We start from the raw sequence: 16593 nt of genomic DNA, 5'->3' as shown, positions 1-16593 counted from the left end.
AGAGGAGAGGACTCTATACAGTGGGCAGAGGTCTGTGAAGAGAGGGGTTGTGAGGGAGGGAAGAGCCCCTTCAAGAGAAGGAGGCTGCCATTGTGTGAATTAGATGAGGAAACAAGATGAACAAGATCTGTTAACTCAGGAAAGGAGAGAGAGAGAAATAAAAAAGGAAGGAAAGAAAGACAGAGGGGAAGAGCGAGTGGAGGAGAGAGAAAGAGAAAAAGAAGGGACAGGAAGAGAGGATGAAAGAAGGAAGGGCAAGGGATTGGCCTGAGCCTGTCATTGGCCTGGGGGGAATGAGGGGCCATGGCGACGCCTATTGGCAGCAAGGAAGGGCCCAGTCAGCCAATGCAACTGTTTGGGACTACTGAGGCCATTGGCGGAGGGAGGCAGGAAAGGAACAGGCCCAGGCCTGTCAGCCTGAGGAGAACAAGTGGCCATGGTGGTGGCAGCAGTGAGGAAGGTCCTGGTCAACTGCTGCTGCTCCTGTGGGGAGGAGCAGGAGCAGGGTGAGGGTGTGGGTTGGGAGGTCTCTGGGGATAGGGGGCTGCAATTTGGCCAATAGACGCCAGCAACGCTGTAGCCTTGACCAAGAGTGGTGAGTAGGATGGAATAAAGGGAGGGAGGAGTGACCAAGAGGGGTGAGGAAGATGGAAGCAACCAGATGGAGGAGGAGGAGCAGGGGTATGGCTCAGGTGAGGGAGGGGAGATCTCTGAGGTGAGGGGGGCTGTGGCAGGGGGTGAGGGGAGCAATCAAGTACTATCATGCAGGTGCTCTGCAAGGGTTAAGCTAGTTACCTATAAAGCCCTTAATGGCTTGGATCCAGGGTACTTAAGAGAGGGCCTTCTCTGTCATGGACCCTGTTGCCTATTCAGATAATCTCAAGAGGTCTGGTTACGGATGCTGCCGGCTCGTTTGGTGGCAACTCATGACCGGGCCTTATCTGTGGCTGCCCCGGGGCTCTAGAATATGCTTCCTCTTGAAATAAGAGCATCTCCTTCTCTGCTTGCTTTTAGGAAGAAGATGTACCGGTTTTCCCAGGCTTTTAACTAAAATTTTAAAAATTTTAATTTGTTTCTATCTTCTGAGATTGTTTTTACTTGTTCTGTGAATTTTAACTGTTTGTATTGTTTTACATTCGCTATGTTTTAACTTTGCTCACCCCCCAGAGATGTCTATATCAGACGGTACAGAAATACGATAAATAAATAAATAAATTTTAAATTGCACACGCTGATATTTGATATTATGACAACATTGAATAGCATTTGAAAGTTGACATAACTACCTGAGTGAATTTTATTTTATATCTGAGTGAATTTGGTTGTTGACATGAAATAGTATTTGGTATCTGATAGTATTTGAAATATCACATGCAGTTGACAGCTAAGATTTCATATTTTATAACTGTCAAAATCAAAACAAGCAAAAGGAGTTCCCAACTTATCTGATTCATGCACTGAAACTTGGCTGTAATAATTTTACACTAACACAATTCAGTTTTGAATTTCACATGCACATTTCAATTTCTAATTTGGCAAATTTTCAAATATTTATTTCAGGTCTAGTTTTTACAAGTGAATATGCAGACCTTATTCTTTAGCTACTACTGAAAATGTTCATTTGAGCACTGCAGTCTCTTTGCAAACTGCTGCATCAGGACACTGTGTTTCTCATAAAATCAACTGTAGGCTATCACACTTTCACGCTTGGAATAGTGTCAAATAAGGATGTTCTCTTAGCTAATAGAGTTTCGTTGCAGAGTAGATATTTGTGATTGGATTTTTGCAAAGGAAATACTGGTATGGATAAAAACACAGAACTGTGTGCCAGTAATGATTATGATCTCTGATTTGCTGCTATTTGGCTGCCTTTCTAAGCACACTTACTAAGGAGCAAGTCCCATTGAATTCAGTGAGATTTCCTTCTGAGTAAACATGCATAGGATTGCACTGTTCATCTCCTTCTGTGTTGCTTAGGTGCAGTAATAAAAAAGCAGCTTCAGTTTATATTAGTGAAGTGGGCACTGAATTTGTAGATGGGCATGGAATCCCTGCAGTTGAATCTCATATGTCTCAATATAACTCATCTGAGAACTGTAATCAGGCAACTCCCTACACACTCACACACAGTGATTCTCCCCAGATTGAATTGTAACTTTCTAACAGCAGCAAAGATAGTCCCTTCTATATCTAAAAGATTGCATAACATTTGGAAAATTGCTGGAAATGTGTAAGGCAGGCAATGTACTAAACATTTTAAAATAGTATGCTTTCCTTTTGATAACCGTGGTTTCCTTTTAACTGCTGGAAAGCTGGTGATAATATGAATACAAATAAATAATATGGATATAACAGCGTTTATTAATCATTTGTAGCAGATTTTATTGTGTTATTCACTTCGGCGTATTGCTTTGGACCGCTATCTGTAAAAATCCAGGGAGGCTAAACTCAGAATTCTGATAGTAGGCCCAACCAGGGACCCTGCTTCCTGTGTTACCATGGTAGCAGCCAGAAGGTGGCAGTTTGACTCTTTGCTACACTTTAGCACCATCACTGTAGGTGGCCAGAGGATGGCATTTGCCTCCCAAGTCAGCAAAAGAAGGGTCAGATGACAGACGGGGCCATCTAAGAGTTATACTTGGCCATATAAGGGTTGTACCTGTCCTATGAAGCCTCTGACTGAGATTTCAGACTACCTTCAAACTGACAAAATTTGCAAGCCATAGATCTACCAGCATAGAGCTACTGGGTATATTTATGACATGCGTTTTACTCCTCCCTTATCTGGAGAGTGTGCCATTGTTGTTGCATCCTATACATGATGCAATATGATTCATCTGAGGGCTGTAATCCTGCAATTCCCCAAGCACATAATGATTCCCATCGGTTTATGTGGTTAAAAATGGTGAAGCTGAGAAGCTATCGAAAATGAACACACATTATTTGTCTTTTTTTCCTTCCCCCACCCCCCTCAGCTGCACCACCCTTCACAAGGATTTCGCTTTGGAACTGTGCGAGAAAGCAGCGCTGAAGATTATTTCAAGCAAAGCTTCCCAGATATGCATGAGTACATGAAAAGATACAACGTGCCTGCAACTCCAGATGGAGTGGAATACCTGAAGTAAGTCTGTGGCATGTGTCACAAATAAGTTGTTGGTCTCTATTAGTTCTGGGGATCCAGTGCTCTGGGGATGGTCAATATATTCTATCTGATGTCAAATGGTAGATCAGATTTGCAATATTTATATTACTGGCATATGTGCTATTTTGATAGACAGAGGAACTGTGAAGGAGAGATCTGTGTATTATGGGTACCCAAATCCACACAGACACAAAGCATCCCTGAAAATCCCTGTGGGCACTGGGCCCTCACTTTATATTTCCAGTACTTTTCAGAACAAATATGTTGTTGTTGTTTTCATTTTCAATATTTTCATGTCATCAGTGATCGTGGTGTTACCTTGCAGAGTAACAGACAGATCCCTGCCCCAAGGAACTTAGCTTGAAATCTAGCCTTCTTCAGACACTCAATTAGTACAGAAGAGGATCCCCCATGAGGCAGGGTTAGGCAATAGCCTCTGGCAGTGCACAAAGTGAGGGCAAAGTAAGTGCCCGCCCCCTGCCCCAGGTGTCACCCCACCTGCCTCCTGTCACCACGCCTGCCTCACCTCCACTACTGCTGCCCTCCTGTGTGTTTCCCGCCTTACCATCCCCAAGCCCTGTCCCTACCTTCCTCACCCACATACTGTCTCTGGCCCCCAACTCCCGTTCTTGCACTGTTCCTCTTCCTCCTGTGCCTCACCTTCCAAGCACACCCACACCACTCAATCAATCAATTAATCTTGATTACGGTCATGGACCAGCATAAAATATAGGTTGATTACATATTAAAAGAGAGAGTTGCTAAAAGTATCCAGGATAGACTATCTAAAACCAAAATGACAGTTGCTGTTAAAACCTGTCTGTTACATTTTAAGAGCCAGGATATATAATGATTACTATACAATTACTATTATTTACTAGTAACAGAATGTATTTGAAAATTCCCTAAAACATCATAAAAGAATGAGTAGCTAGAAATAGCTAAAGGTTTCCACTCCAGGATGATACAATATCTAAAACCAAAATGGCAGAGGTGACATACCTATGTCCTTCCCTAGCCAGAAAGTTCGGGGTCTTGTCTATATCCGATTGACGCTCTATATTGACGCTGTTTGATGAGTGCCTTGGCCGATTCATATCCCATGGCTATTAAGAGAGGTAGGGATAGGCTAAGAGACACTATTTTATTTATAGCTGACTGTTTCCATTTGGATTGAAAGTCATCACTCAAGAGTTAGGGGGGCAAGGCCTGAGGGACGGAGAGAAAGCCTTAGCCAGTATTTACATCTAGTCATCCAGACCCTTCCCTCCACTTTCATCAGGCCTGTCTCCAGTCTTAAGGTGGAGTTTGAGAGACATCTTGGAACTTGACGGGCTGCTCTTAGGAACTTTGCTTGCACACGTTCCAGTTTGGCAGTGTCGGGGAAGGGGCCCAACTGGGCACCATAGAGCAGCTGTGCCAGCAGTTTAGCTTCAAACAGTTTAAGCACTGCAGGTATATAATGGCCACCTCTTGTTTAGAGAAACTTGAAGATAGCTGAGGAACTCCTCTGTGCATTTAATGCTGCATAGTCCTCATGTGTCTTCCTGGAATCGGTGGAGTGCAGGACTATCCCCAAATACTTGAAACAGAGAACCTGTTCTATCTTGTGCCCTTCTATAGACCAAAAACAGATCTTGGGTCTTTTGGCAAAGGCCATTATTTTGGTTTTGTGATAGTTCAGATCCAATTTTGGCCCTGGGCCAAATTGGGAGAAGCGGTATAAAAATTAAACAAACAAACAAACAAACAAACAAACAAATAAATAAATAAAAGATCTTCCTTGCAATACTGGGCTAAGGCCTTTAGTGCTTGTCTGAGTCCGATCAGGGTCCTCAAGAGTATTGCTGCATCATACGCACGTAATAGGGTGGAGATGTGTGCTCCTGCAAGTTTAGCGGGGTGGAAGTCTACATTGTTAAGTTGCCTCACCATGGTATTAATGTAGAAGCTGAATAGCAGTGGGGCCAATATGCAGCCTTGTTTTACCCCCCTTGTGTGTACATAGGAACACAGGAAGCTGCCATATACTGAGTCAGATCATTGGTCTATCTAGCTCAGTATTGTTTTCACAGACTGGCTTCTCCAAGGTTGTAGCGATGGCATTTGTGAGATGTCCCTGAGAGTTGCACCTTACCTTGAGCAATGTGTCAGAATGAAGCATACGTATTAGGTATAGGAGTCATCTGTCAATTGAGGAGGCCTCTAGCTTCTCCCACAGTTTGACTCACAAGATAGAGTCAAAAGCCACTTTAAAGTCAATGAAGGCTATGTAGAGGGATGTTGTGTTACCAGAAGAGTACTTTTCAATTGAGGCCCACCATTCCAGATTGTTCTTAATGGCCTCAGGTAGGATCATGTCCTTCACCGGGGACCCACACCACTGGTAGGTGATCCAGCTGGAACATGCCAAGTTAGCCCTCAAACGAAGGCTCCTAGACATCACACACCAAAATGATCTAAGTTTTGTTACAAATAAGTTTTACCTTGGGGACCAAATATATAACTCCAAACCAGCTAGGTACCTTAGCATGTTAACAGTGCATAAGTACAAAAGGATGTTCCTGTTGGCACATTTTAATGCTCTCCTGTGATCAGTTCTGGAGGCTAGGTTTAAGTGGATTCCTTATGAGCAACTAGTATGCCTGTGTGGAGATGGAGCAGTTGAGTCTATAGCTCATGTTTTATTATACTTTAATTTTTATCGTGATTCTCTTACTTCTCTTATATCTCCTTTATTAAGACATTTCCCAAGCCGTTCAGATGATTTTTTTTTGTTTGCTTTCTTCTTGCTGACCATGATTCTAATGTTACATATAATGTGGCCAAATTTTGTGCGGTGGCTAATACATACAGGCTCTAATATTTGATCCAATTAAGTAACTAACTAACTTTAGAAAGAATTGTTATTGTGCTTAAAGTTTTTTATCGGTCTACTTTGTATTGCTGGTCAGAAACCAAAATAAAACTCAACTGAACTGAAATCCAGCTGGCAGATGCAGTGTCCCACTGGCTTTTCCTTTTGCCACTGCTTCTTCACCACCAGTGTGTCCTCGCTCTCTCGCACGCTCTCCTGTTGTCTCTTCAGCACCAGCCTTGGTGCTGAATAGACAGTTGTGGGAGAGCTGCTAGTGGAGTAGCAGCAGCAATAGGAGAGGCCAGTGCAGTGCTGCAGCTGCTAGCTGGATCTCCAAACTATGATGTGGGCATGCCCAGAAGGTGAGGCCAGCGCAGAGGGAAGAGGGACAACATCAAGGCCAGTGAGTCAGGGGGCAGAGGTAGCACACGGGTGTAAGAGGCGGAAGGCGAAGATGGTTGGCATCAAGGCCAGTGAAGGGAGAATCAGGGCTGGTGAGGGGGCCAAGGGGGTGTCAGAGCTAATTCCAAGCAAGGGGGCAGGGCCAGCAGGCAGCACATCGCCTTTGCCTCAAGCAGCAAAAAGCAACAAGCCCTGTATGAGCATGTGACAGGGAGTGCAACTGGGCATGCTCAACCATGATGTGCTCATAAGAGTCCCTTGTGTACAACTAGACACAGGACTTGCAGTTGTGTCAAGAGAGCTCCATGTACAGTTGTATATATAGGGGCTTTTTCAGACTATATTACAAACGTGTCTGTAGAATCCAGAGGAAAGAGTTGTGGTATGCAAGTGGAGTTGAATCAGGAATATTAACAGTTTAATGAGACAGAAATTATGTACAGAGAGGCAAGTGCAGTCTGCCTTTAGTGCTCTTGCTGCTGGCTGTTTGTTAGCCCCGCCTCTACTCCAGGAATACAAGTAACTAAAGCACCATTCAAAAGCTGGCCTGAATCAAGGAATGGATTAACCAAAAACACCACAGTGTCAAGATTGGGTACATGTGGTCTGTGGTTTGTCTCTCACACACACTCATACAACATCTGAAAACTGCAGCTTAAATTGAGACACGTGGAGAGAGATGGACAAATAAGGGAGGAATGGGGAGGCAAGAATAATGCCAGTGTGGTGTAGTGGTTAGAGTGCTGGACTATGACCGGAGAGACCCGAGTTCAAATCCCCATTCAGCCATGATACTAGCTGGGTGACTCTGGGCCAGTCACTTCTCTCTCAGCCTAACCTACTTCACAAGGTTGTTGTGAGGAGAAACTGAAGTATGTAGTACACCGCTCTTGGCTCCTTGGAAGAAGAGCGGGATATAAAATGTGTAAACACAAAAACAATAATAAAGGATGAATGCAAGCAAGAGGAATTATGTGTACTTAGGCTTCATTTCAACGGCAGAAGAGAACAGCAAAGTCTTCATGAATTAGTCACATTTTGTGCTGGGATTTGAAAGAAGAGAGAAAGGTAATGCCCTGTAGGGTATGGCACTACAAACATTTTGACCATACATTTTGGGACTGTTTAAGTAATTTCACATGAAACGGCTTTATGCCTGGATTGGAACTCTTTGAATCAGTTTACTGTCGATGGACTTCATAATGACCATTTGGATCAGCTCCACCTCGGTATTTTAGCTTGTGCAAACTGGCAAAGATCAATCAAAATTACCAGAGAAATCCACCCAATGCTCCATGGGCACAATATAGCTGGCATTTTGCCCTCTGAAGTTCCTTCACTTTTAACTGGAGGGTTGTGCATGTGCTTAAATCTCTCCTGTTGAAATCAAGGGGATTTCCAGATAATGAACATTGGCTGTATTGTGCCCACTGTTCTTAGCCTTCTGGAGGCAGATCAAAGTGTTCTGATTCAGACAGGCCTTCCAGGCAACTTGCAGTTGCGTAAAAAGATAGCGATCATTGTATTTATGTGTGTAATATGTGGTTGCTTTTTATTGTGTGTGTGGGTTGTGGTTGTTTAGTATGCATTTATAAGCTACATTGATATCAATTCAAAGCAAGTTGACGTGGGGGGAGTGGGGAGCCTATCTGATAATAAACCAGCAGAATATGATGTGTTGCTCTGACAAAAGCAAATGCTTGGGTTTTCCAACTAATCTGATCTATGACATCTCTTTGATTTTGTGCGGTGTTTCTGTCAAAGACTTCCTTAGGATTAGGTGAAACAGATTTGGGGTTTTAGGTTTCTATTTGGAAACCATCAGCCAGTGATCTTCCCTATTTTTCAAGTGTGGGCCACTTTGGCAAAAAAACACACAACCCCAAACCCTTCAGTGTGAAAGCCATTTCCCACCACACTGACCTCCTCACAGTGCTGTGCTTTCCCCAGCATGGTGTCGGGGAGGGCTTATCGAGAAATAGAGCCCTGTTGAATCCCAGCACAATCTTGGAAGGCACATATGGAGCACTGAGGAGAGTAATCCTTCCCAGCATTGTCCCCATAGATCTCTATGGAAAAAGGGCTGGGAAGGACTACACTTCCCAGCATGCCTTCCTAGATGGTGCTGGGGCTCAGTAGGGCGCTATTCTTCTGAAAGGAGCCCCCACTGAGTCTGAGCAAAGTGCAATACTGCACAGTGGGAACAATCACCTCCATGTGGTGCCAGAGGCTTCTGCTGAAACTTTGCATGCACCTAATAAACAATTAGTCAGGGAGCTGTACTTAGGGTGGCTAGGAGCTGCCACTGGCTTCCAGGCTTTGCAATGAATAGGAACATAGGAAGCTGCCATATACTGAGTCAGAGCTTAGGTCCATCTAGCTCAGTATTGTCTACACAGACTGGCAGCGGCTTCTCTAAGGTTGCAGGCAGGAATCTCTCTCAGTCCTATCTTGGAAACACCAGGGAGGGAATTTGAAACCTAGATGCTCTTCCCAGAGCAGCTCCATCCCCTGAGGGGAATATCTTACAGAGCTCACACATCAAGTCTCCCATTCATATGCAACCAGGGTAGACCCTGCTTAGCTAAGGGGACAAGTCATGCTTGCTACCACAAGACCAGCTCTCCTCTAGGAGAGGAGTACTGCCCAGAGGCGCTCTTACCCCTGGACTTTGGGGCTGAGGTTCAGGGCCTCCACACCCGCTGGGACCCCCCAAATCCTCTTTAGTCTGTCCTGGTGATGCGGTTTGTGCCCTCAAGAACCTATATGTTAAAAAATGATGCTTAACTTGCAGGACGGGGGTAGGGGGAGGCCTCCAAAGGCCTTTAGGTCCAGGCTCCAAAATTACCTAGGTGTACCTCTGGCACTGCCATAAGCCTCATACAAATAAGTAAGACTGCCTAGCTGCTGCTTCATCATCAGGTGATTATTATTTTTGTAGAGTTCATTTTATACTTTGATTACAGGCATGATCCAGAGAAACTCGATGCCTTCATCATGGATAAAGCGCTCCTGGATTATGAAGTGTCAATAGATGCTGACTGCAAACTTTTGACAGTGGGGAAACCATTTGCTATTGAAGGTATGAAATAGCTTCCTACAAATATAGCATATATATGGTCACTGCACGTATTGGTCATACAGACATATATCTCATACCTGCCAACATGTCCCTATTTCCCCATTCACCTGAATGGGGAAATAGGGACATGCTGACAGGTATTATATCTTCTTTATACCCAGAGGGGCTAGAAGGCAACTTAAAGTGGTAAAATAACAATAAATTCAGAAGATTCCAATATCAAAAACATTAAAATATAAGTGAAATCAATAAAATATAGCACAGGAGACAGCAGAGAAGGCAGAAAAACTGGGAAAAGTTAAGATTGAATGCAGGTTTTGAAATCAAGAATTTGCACTGAGTAGTAGAGAGCCAGTCTTGTGACAGCGAGCCTGAATTGTCCCCTTTGCTAAGCAGGGTTCACCTTGGTTTGCATTTGGATGGGTGGTTACATGTGAGTGCTGTCTACTGTAAGATGTTCTCCTTGGAGCTATAGCGTAGTGGATTTGCTTTGCATGCAGAAGGTCCCAGGTTCAATCCCTGGCATCTCCAGGTAGGGCTGGGAAAGAGTCCTGCCCGGAAGCTTGGAGAGCCAGCTGCCAGTCAGTATAGACAATACTGAGCTAGATGGAACAATGGTCTGATTCGGTACAAGGCAGCTTCCTGTGTTCCCTCTGGAGCTCTTTCAGTCTGCCGAGCATCCTTAACCATCACCAACAATCATTAAAGCATAAAACATCCCTCATTTCTTGTGCATTCATTTATAATCAGATTCTGCCCAAGGAATCAAATTGCACATTGTATCTTAAACAGATGATGAAGTCTCCCTCTGTGTTCCATGATTCGATGTGGAGTGATTTAGGGTACATTCCAAGTGTGGTGAAGTGGTTGGAACTCATATTCTCCGCCCTGAGGACAAGTGCTGCAGAATGCCGTAAATATGTGCTCATACTACTTCCACTGCACTTTTAAACATCTTCACCCCTAGCAGTGGAAAACTCTTACATTCAGTCCTTCTTCCTGTGCCAAGAATCTAGTCTTACTTGGTGTATTTTGTGCAGTTGATGCACATTCACATTCTAAATTGAGTGCCTCTGAAATCCTTTCCCAAAAGCCATCTTGATTTTTCAGCCAAATCGGTGGCCTGAGTTGAGCTGATTTTCCACCTGCAGCTCTCTAGCCACTGGAAGGTGCGCTATATTGAGGCTGACATACAGGTAACTCAGAGCACAGCTTGAGAGCCCAAGCTGCCAGCAGCACTTTCTTACATCTGTTGGACACATTAGGAGCGTTTTGCTTGTGCACTTGGTGCTCCTGTGAAGGATGATCAGAGCTGGAAATGACTGATGTTCTTTTTTGCCTACCTGCCCCCCACTTTCAGGAGCAATTTATCAATGCTCCACACCCACTGACCTCTGTGCCAGACCAGGTAGATTTCAGATATAGACCCTTGACATGTTAAATGAAGCTGACAGAAACCAATTGGTTCTGTTTTTGAAGAAGCCAGTTGGTTCTATTTTGTAATTTAAGCATTCCAGTTTAAAGACTTCAAAGGCATTGCAGTCTAGCCTGACAGTAAGAAAAGCCATAGAGAAGTCTCCTTTCCCGGTGATAAATAATGGCACCACAAGGGCTAGCTTTCTCAGATTATTTTATCCCTTGGAAGCTCATACTGCGGGGTCTACATCTTTGCTTAGGTAGCTGGCTTGCAAGTTTAAATATCAGTAACTTTGCTATTGCAATTTCTCATGCTATGTGTTAAGAAGGCAATGAAAAGATATACTGTGTGAGACCCTTGAGTTTGGGTCCCAGTTTCAAATTGTTTATGGTTTCTCTCCTGCAATTTGATGACAACAGGTTTGATCTCAGGACTAGATACTGCAAGCAGACTCCACACGTGGGTCTTCCAAGAATTTCTCCTCCCTGAGATGCTGTATCTCTGTTGAAAATCATGGCCTCCTGGATGGCCCTAGCAGCTTTGCTGGCTCTTCCCTTGATCTAACCCTTCCCACTAAAAAAATATTGCATCCCTCATCTGCAGCCCTTGGGATTTTACCAGCTCATTAGCCTTATTCACATATGTGTAATGCACATACAATTCATTATAGTGTATGCATAAACAGGCATCCACATGATATGTTCAAAACACAGTCAATAGTACACTCCCTATTTGTACCCTGCATTTGAGGGGACCTGTACTTAGGTTCACTTTTAAAATGAAGGCATGTACAGTCATTCACATTGCCCTGTTCAGGTGTTATATTCAACTCAGGTACAATCTGAATACAGTGTACGTACATACGGATCCAGAGGTGTAGCAAGGCTGGAGTGAAGCTTGGGACAAAAAGTGAAGATGGGCCCCATCTCCCATTCTTTTTCAGAAAGATGTGAGGGTTAGGGTTAGCAAGCTGTCACCCACCCCTTCCCTCAGGGGCCGAAGGACATTTGCTCCCATCCCTTGTTTAATGGTAGCTGTGCCCCTGTACAGATCTGTACACATGCACAGGTTATGCAACATAACCTTCTTCACAGGTTGTGTTGAATGTAAACACAGTGACACACTCCCTATCTGTACCATGCATTGAAGGGACCTGTACCCAGTTTCCCTTTTTAAATGAACACATGTACAGTCATCCACACAAACACATGTACATGTGTACAGACATCTGCTCTCCACCCCTGCATGACTTTCCCTGGGATCTCAATCAGTGTTCCCTATAACAGGGATTCCCAGATGTTGTTGAATGCAACTCCCAGAATCCCTAACTGCAATGGCTTTTGCTTGGGAATTATCGGAGTTGTAGTCAACAATATCTGGGAATCTCTGTTAGAGCAGGGATTCTCAACGTGTGGGTCCCCAGATGTAATTGGACTTCAACTCCCATAATTCCCAACCAAAGGCCATTGGGGCTGAGGATTATGGGAGCTGAAGTCCAATAACATCTGGGGACCCACACGTTGAGAAACCCTGTGTTAGAGGGAACACTGGTCTCAATCAAGCAGCCCAGCTACCTGCAGGTAGCCCAGCTACCTGCTGATCAAGCAGCCCAGCTACCTGCCAGCTACCTGCTGATCTAAACAGATGTTTCCTTATAGTATCTAAACATCACTTACACACCAGCCTGAATATCTGAACCACCGCAATTTTCCTGTTAAGCGTTACAGCTGACTCTTGCTCTCCCACCATTTCACTTTGCCAAAGGCTCTTCTTGACTCATTTATTCTGCAGTTGCCTATCCATCCAAAGCAGGATGGATTAACACAGGCATTGCCAACCTTGGGTACCCCCACCCCAGATGTTGCTGGACTACAATGTTCCCCTTTGACCATTGTGGCTGAAGATGGTGGAAGTTGTTGTCCAACAACATTGGGAACCCCTGGATTAGTAAACTGGCTCTGTTTGCAGTCCTGGGAGCAGGATTTCTTTCCTGGGAGCAAGCTTCACTGAACACAATGGGATTTACTTCTAAGGAGTGTTCTCTCTAATTCCCAGATGTTGTTGATTACAACTCCCATAACCCCCAAGAAAAAGCCATTGCAGCTGGGGATTCTGGGAGTTGTAGTCAACAACATCTGGTAAGCCATGTTAGAGGGAACACTGCTTCTAAGCAAGCATTTTTACTAAGTTTCCTTCTTTTTTAAAAAAAAGGCTTTAAAATTAAAACAAACTGTTTACTCTCCCAGTGGATTTTGTGCTCATAACAGAACAGCTGCAAACCAAGGACATTTACTGTCAACATGGGCAGTTATGAGGGGATTGCAGGGAAGCCAATGCTGGCATTTCATCATGCCTACATGCATCCATCTGTGCAGATGGGTATCCGAATCAAGAGACATCTTGCCTATATTCAGAGATTCTATTTCTAGAGACCAAGAAGATGGCTGAAGCCTGAAGAATAGCAGTTCTAGCTGTACTAATAAAATGTTTAAATGGTACTCCCAACATTCCTCCAAAAGACAAAATAGGGACAAATATTTATCTGGGGCTGCTGAAGAAAAATAGAGATAGTTGGAGTATATGCACTTAGGAATGACACAGGCCTGGGGAGTTTCTCCAGACCTCAGCATACTCTATCATAGGAACAGAAGACAGCATTTTACAGTGCTCACACATGTAGTCTCTCATTCAAATGCAAACCAGTGTGGACCCTGCTGAGCAAAGGGGACAATTCATGCTTGCTACCACAAGACCAGCTCTCCTCCCACCTGAGGCTCTCCAGCAATAAACTGCAGCTGGAAATTATGGGAGTTGAGGGCTGTGTGACCCTCAGGGACACATTCCTGCATGTAAGTAGTCCTTTCAGAAGGATTAGAGACTAGAGCAGTGAAAGTAATCTCCCCCTCCGCCCATGCTGGGCTGACAGGAAGAAGGAAAATGCACTGCTAGTTTCCAACTGCTCCTCACAGACTTCTTCTGTGGGAGCACTACAGGGATTGTCAGGGGCTAAATTCTTCATTTTTAGTTACACTTCTGTCCCATCCTTTCTCCAAGGAGTTCCGGGCTTCACACAAGGTTGTCCCTGCCCCACTTTTATCCTCACAACTACCCGGTGAGGTACATTAGACTAAGAGAGTACTTTATCTTGTTTGTTTGTCAGATTTGAATGCCGCCTTTCATTGAAATAAGCCCAAGAGAATTTACAGTATTTGTAAAACAATACAAGTATATTAAACAATTAAAATACCAATATTCAATTTCAGTATTAAAAATAGTACAAATCTATTTTAGTTTTTTGGTGTGTTTTTTAAAGCACACAGTAAAACAATAAAACACAACAACATACAGAGCAGGAGCAACAAAGAAAAAAGCACTCCTCGAAAAGCCTGGGGGAAATGCCATGTTTTGACTTCTGAAAGATGTTACAGAGGCTGGGGAGCAGATGCCAGCTGGGAGAGTATTCCAAAGCCTGAGGACAATGACCGAGAAGGCCCTGTCCCGCCTTGGCACGTGGAGCAGAGCCCCCTCTGAGGATCTTGTCAAGCAGGCAGAAACTTTTGGGAGCAGGCAGTCTTCAGATATCCATAGCCCACATTGTTAAGTATGACTGGCCCCAGGCCACCTAGTGAACATTATGGCTGAATGGGGATTTGAACCTGGGTCTCTCCAGTCCTTGTCCAACACTATACCACACTAGCCCTGCATATGGGGTGGGGACAAAAGCCAGTGGACTAGACTTGGTGGTGCCTGTTGGTTTATGCACAGTTTACCTTGAAATGCCAACACATAAAGATAGACAAATGATTTAGACCGAGGTGTATGTATGCCGGATGTGTGTCTGTCAAGGGGAGAGCAGGTTAGTCTTGGGATAGCGAACATGAATTGACCCCTTTGCTTAGCAGGGTCCACCATGGTTTGCATTTGGATGGGAGACTAAATATGTGAGCACTGTAAAATACTGTATTCCCCATAAGGGATGGGGCCGCTCTGGGAAGAGCACCTGTATGCTTGCATGCAGATGGTTCTACATTCCCTCCCTGGCAGTATATCCAAGATAGGGCTGAGAGAGACTCCTGCCTGCAACCTTGCAGAAGCCGCTACCAGTCTGTCTAGACAATACTGAGCTAGATGGACCAATGGTCTGACTTGATAGAAGGCAACTTCCTATGTCCTGTGTCCACTCCTGTTGCCAAAACCAAGTCCACAGTGATTCCTCAGCAAGCTCTCTCCTTCAGTGAGCTTGCATCCAATTTCCTGTCTCTCCCTGACAGAGCTGGACTAACTCTCTGTAGCCTAGCTCTTTCCTCCCCATACATGCACTTAGCTGATTAGAATGGGCAAGCCCCTAGAGCGGGCCAGCTCAGCTAGCTAAATATAGTTTCCTCTGTATATACATACACACACACTCGCACACGCCACAACATTGCCTAATTTCCTAGTTGTGTAACATTGTGCTGGGGCTCCCGACCTCCTGCTGCTTTTCAGCTTGTGCTTGCTAAACAGAAGAGTTCAGCGCAGGCCTTAGTGGGCTACTCTTCTGCAAATAGTCATGAATCTGCATGTGCTAAAAGGGTGATTATACAAGCAATTAACAATCTCCCACTGGCAAATTACAGAGTTGTTTGTGAATTCACCCACTTAATAGGCACAAAAGCTCCCCACCCCCTTTTTTTTAAACTGGTGTGAACCTGATGTTCTCTCTCTTTTGTGGGAAGCAGTTCTCAGTGCAATAAAAGATCTTGCAATAGTTCAATAAACGTGACATGCAAAATAAATTTAAATGTCTACATCCATCTCTCCCCGTCTGTGTGTATATATATAAAATCACTCTGCTTATTAATGCAGCTGGGCAGTTTGAGTATAGATTTAGAGACAGGCCCCAGGGTAAGATCAGGAGTGGGTATCTGCAGACAGGAATGGGGAGGACATCCCAGGTCTGCAGATAAATCCTGGAAATATTCCAATTTCCCCTTCTGTAGTTCATAGCTTATAGCAGCTTCAGGGGCGGGGGTGGTGGTGGTGGTGATGGTGGTAGGATTTCAGTCCAATCCTAACTGCCCCCCTCCACCCATGCTTTGACCCTGATCCAAATCCTCACTTCCCAGAACTGCCTTCTGAAAAAGAAAGAGGATCCACATCACGTCTTGTTTGGCCCTGAATGTGCAGTGCAAATATTCAGATGCACTTTTGAATAGGTTTCCATTCATCCATTCTATGCAAATAGAAGCCACATTTCTCCCAGAATTCCATCACACTTTAGTGTGTTGGAATAAAAAGAACCCAGATTGAAACTATGCAGATAGGAGCAAGGTTGATTTTCAGTGCCTGGGGTCACCAGAGGCAGAGGGTAGGTTTAATTCCCACCCCAGTGGTGCCCTTAGTACACCTTTACTTTCTCCACTCCATCTATACATTAATGTCCTCCTCCACCTTGGCATTTTTCACACAGGGCTTTTAGCTCACATCTCCTCCAGAATGGAGGGTGTGCGCATTGATGTATCAGCCAGATTTACCCACAAGTCCCTGAGATCTCTCGAGTAGCACATCACACACGATTCGGGTTTTTCATTGCACATTAGAATGTAGCCCAATTTCTATTCCGGGTACAAAAAGTCCACTTTTTGCATAGGTTTTGTGGGGCAACTTCGAACTTGCAGTAAACTTGTGGTAAAGCCTGCTGTATGAAAAACACC

General features: G+C 44.4%; 1 protein-coding gene across 2 annotated transcripts in view; it reads left to right on the top strand.

The window, feature by feature from the left end:
• The window catches only part of GRIN3A (glutamate ionotropic receptor NMDA type subunit 3A), a 171616-nt gene that overhangs the window by 116045 nt on the left and 38978 nt on the right, over positions 1-16593 (top strand). For both annotated transcript variants that reach the window (XM_053301169.1, XM_053301170.1), the window contains 2 exons: positions 2976-3121; positions 9368-9483. In XM_053301169.1, the coding sequence (XP_053157144.1) occupies positions 2976-3121; positions 9368-9483 (262 nt within the window). The remainder of the gene's footprint in view (positions 1-2975; positions 3122-9367; positions 9484-16593) is intronic.

The sequence above is a fragment of the Hemicordylus capensis genome, chromosome 2 (assembly GCF_027244095.1).
Source record: "Hemicordylus capensis ecotype Gifberg chromosome 2, rHemCap1.1.pri, whole genome shotgun sequence".
Taxonomy (NCBI): domain Eukaryota; kingdom Metazoa; phylum Chordata; class Lepidosauria; order Squamata; family Cordylidae; genus Hemicordylus; species Hemicordylus capensis.
This window is presented reverse-complemented; position numbering and strand designations above follow the sequence as displayed.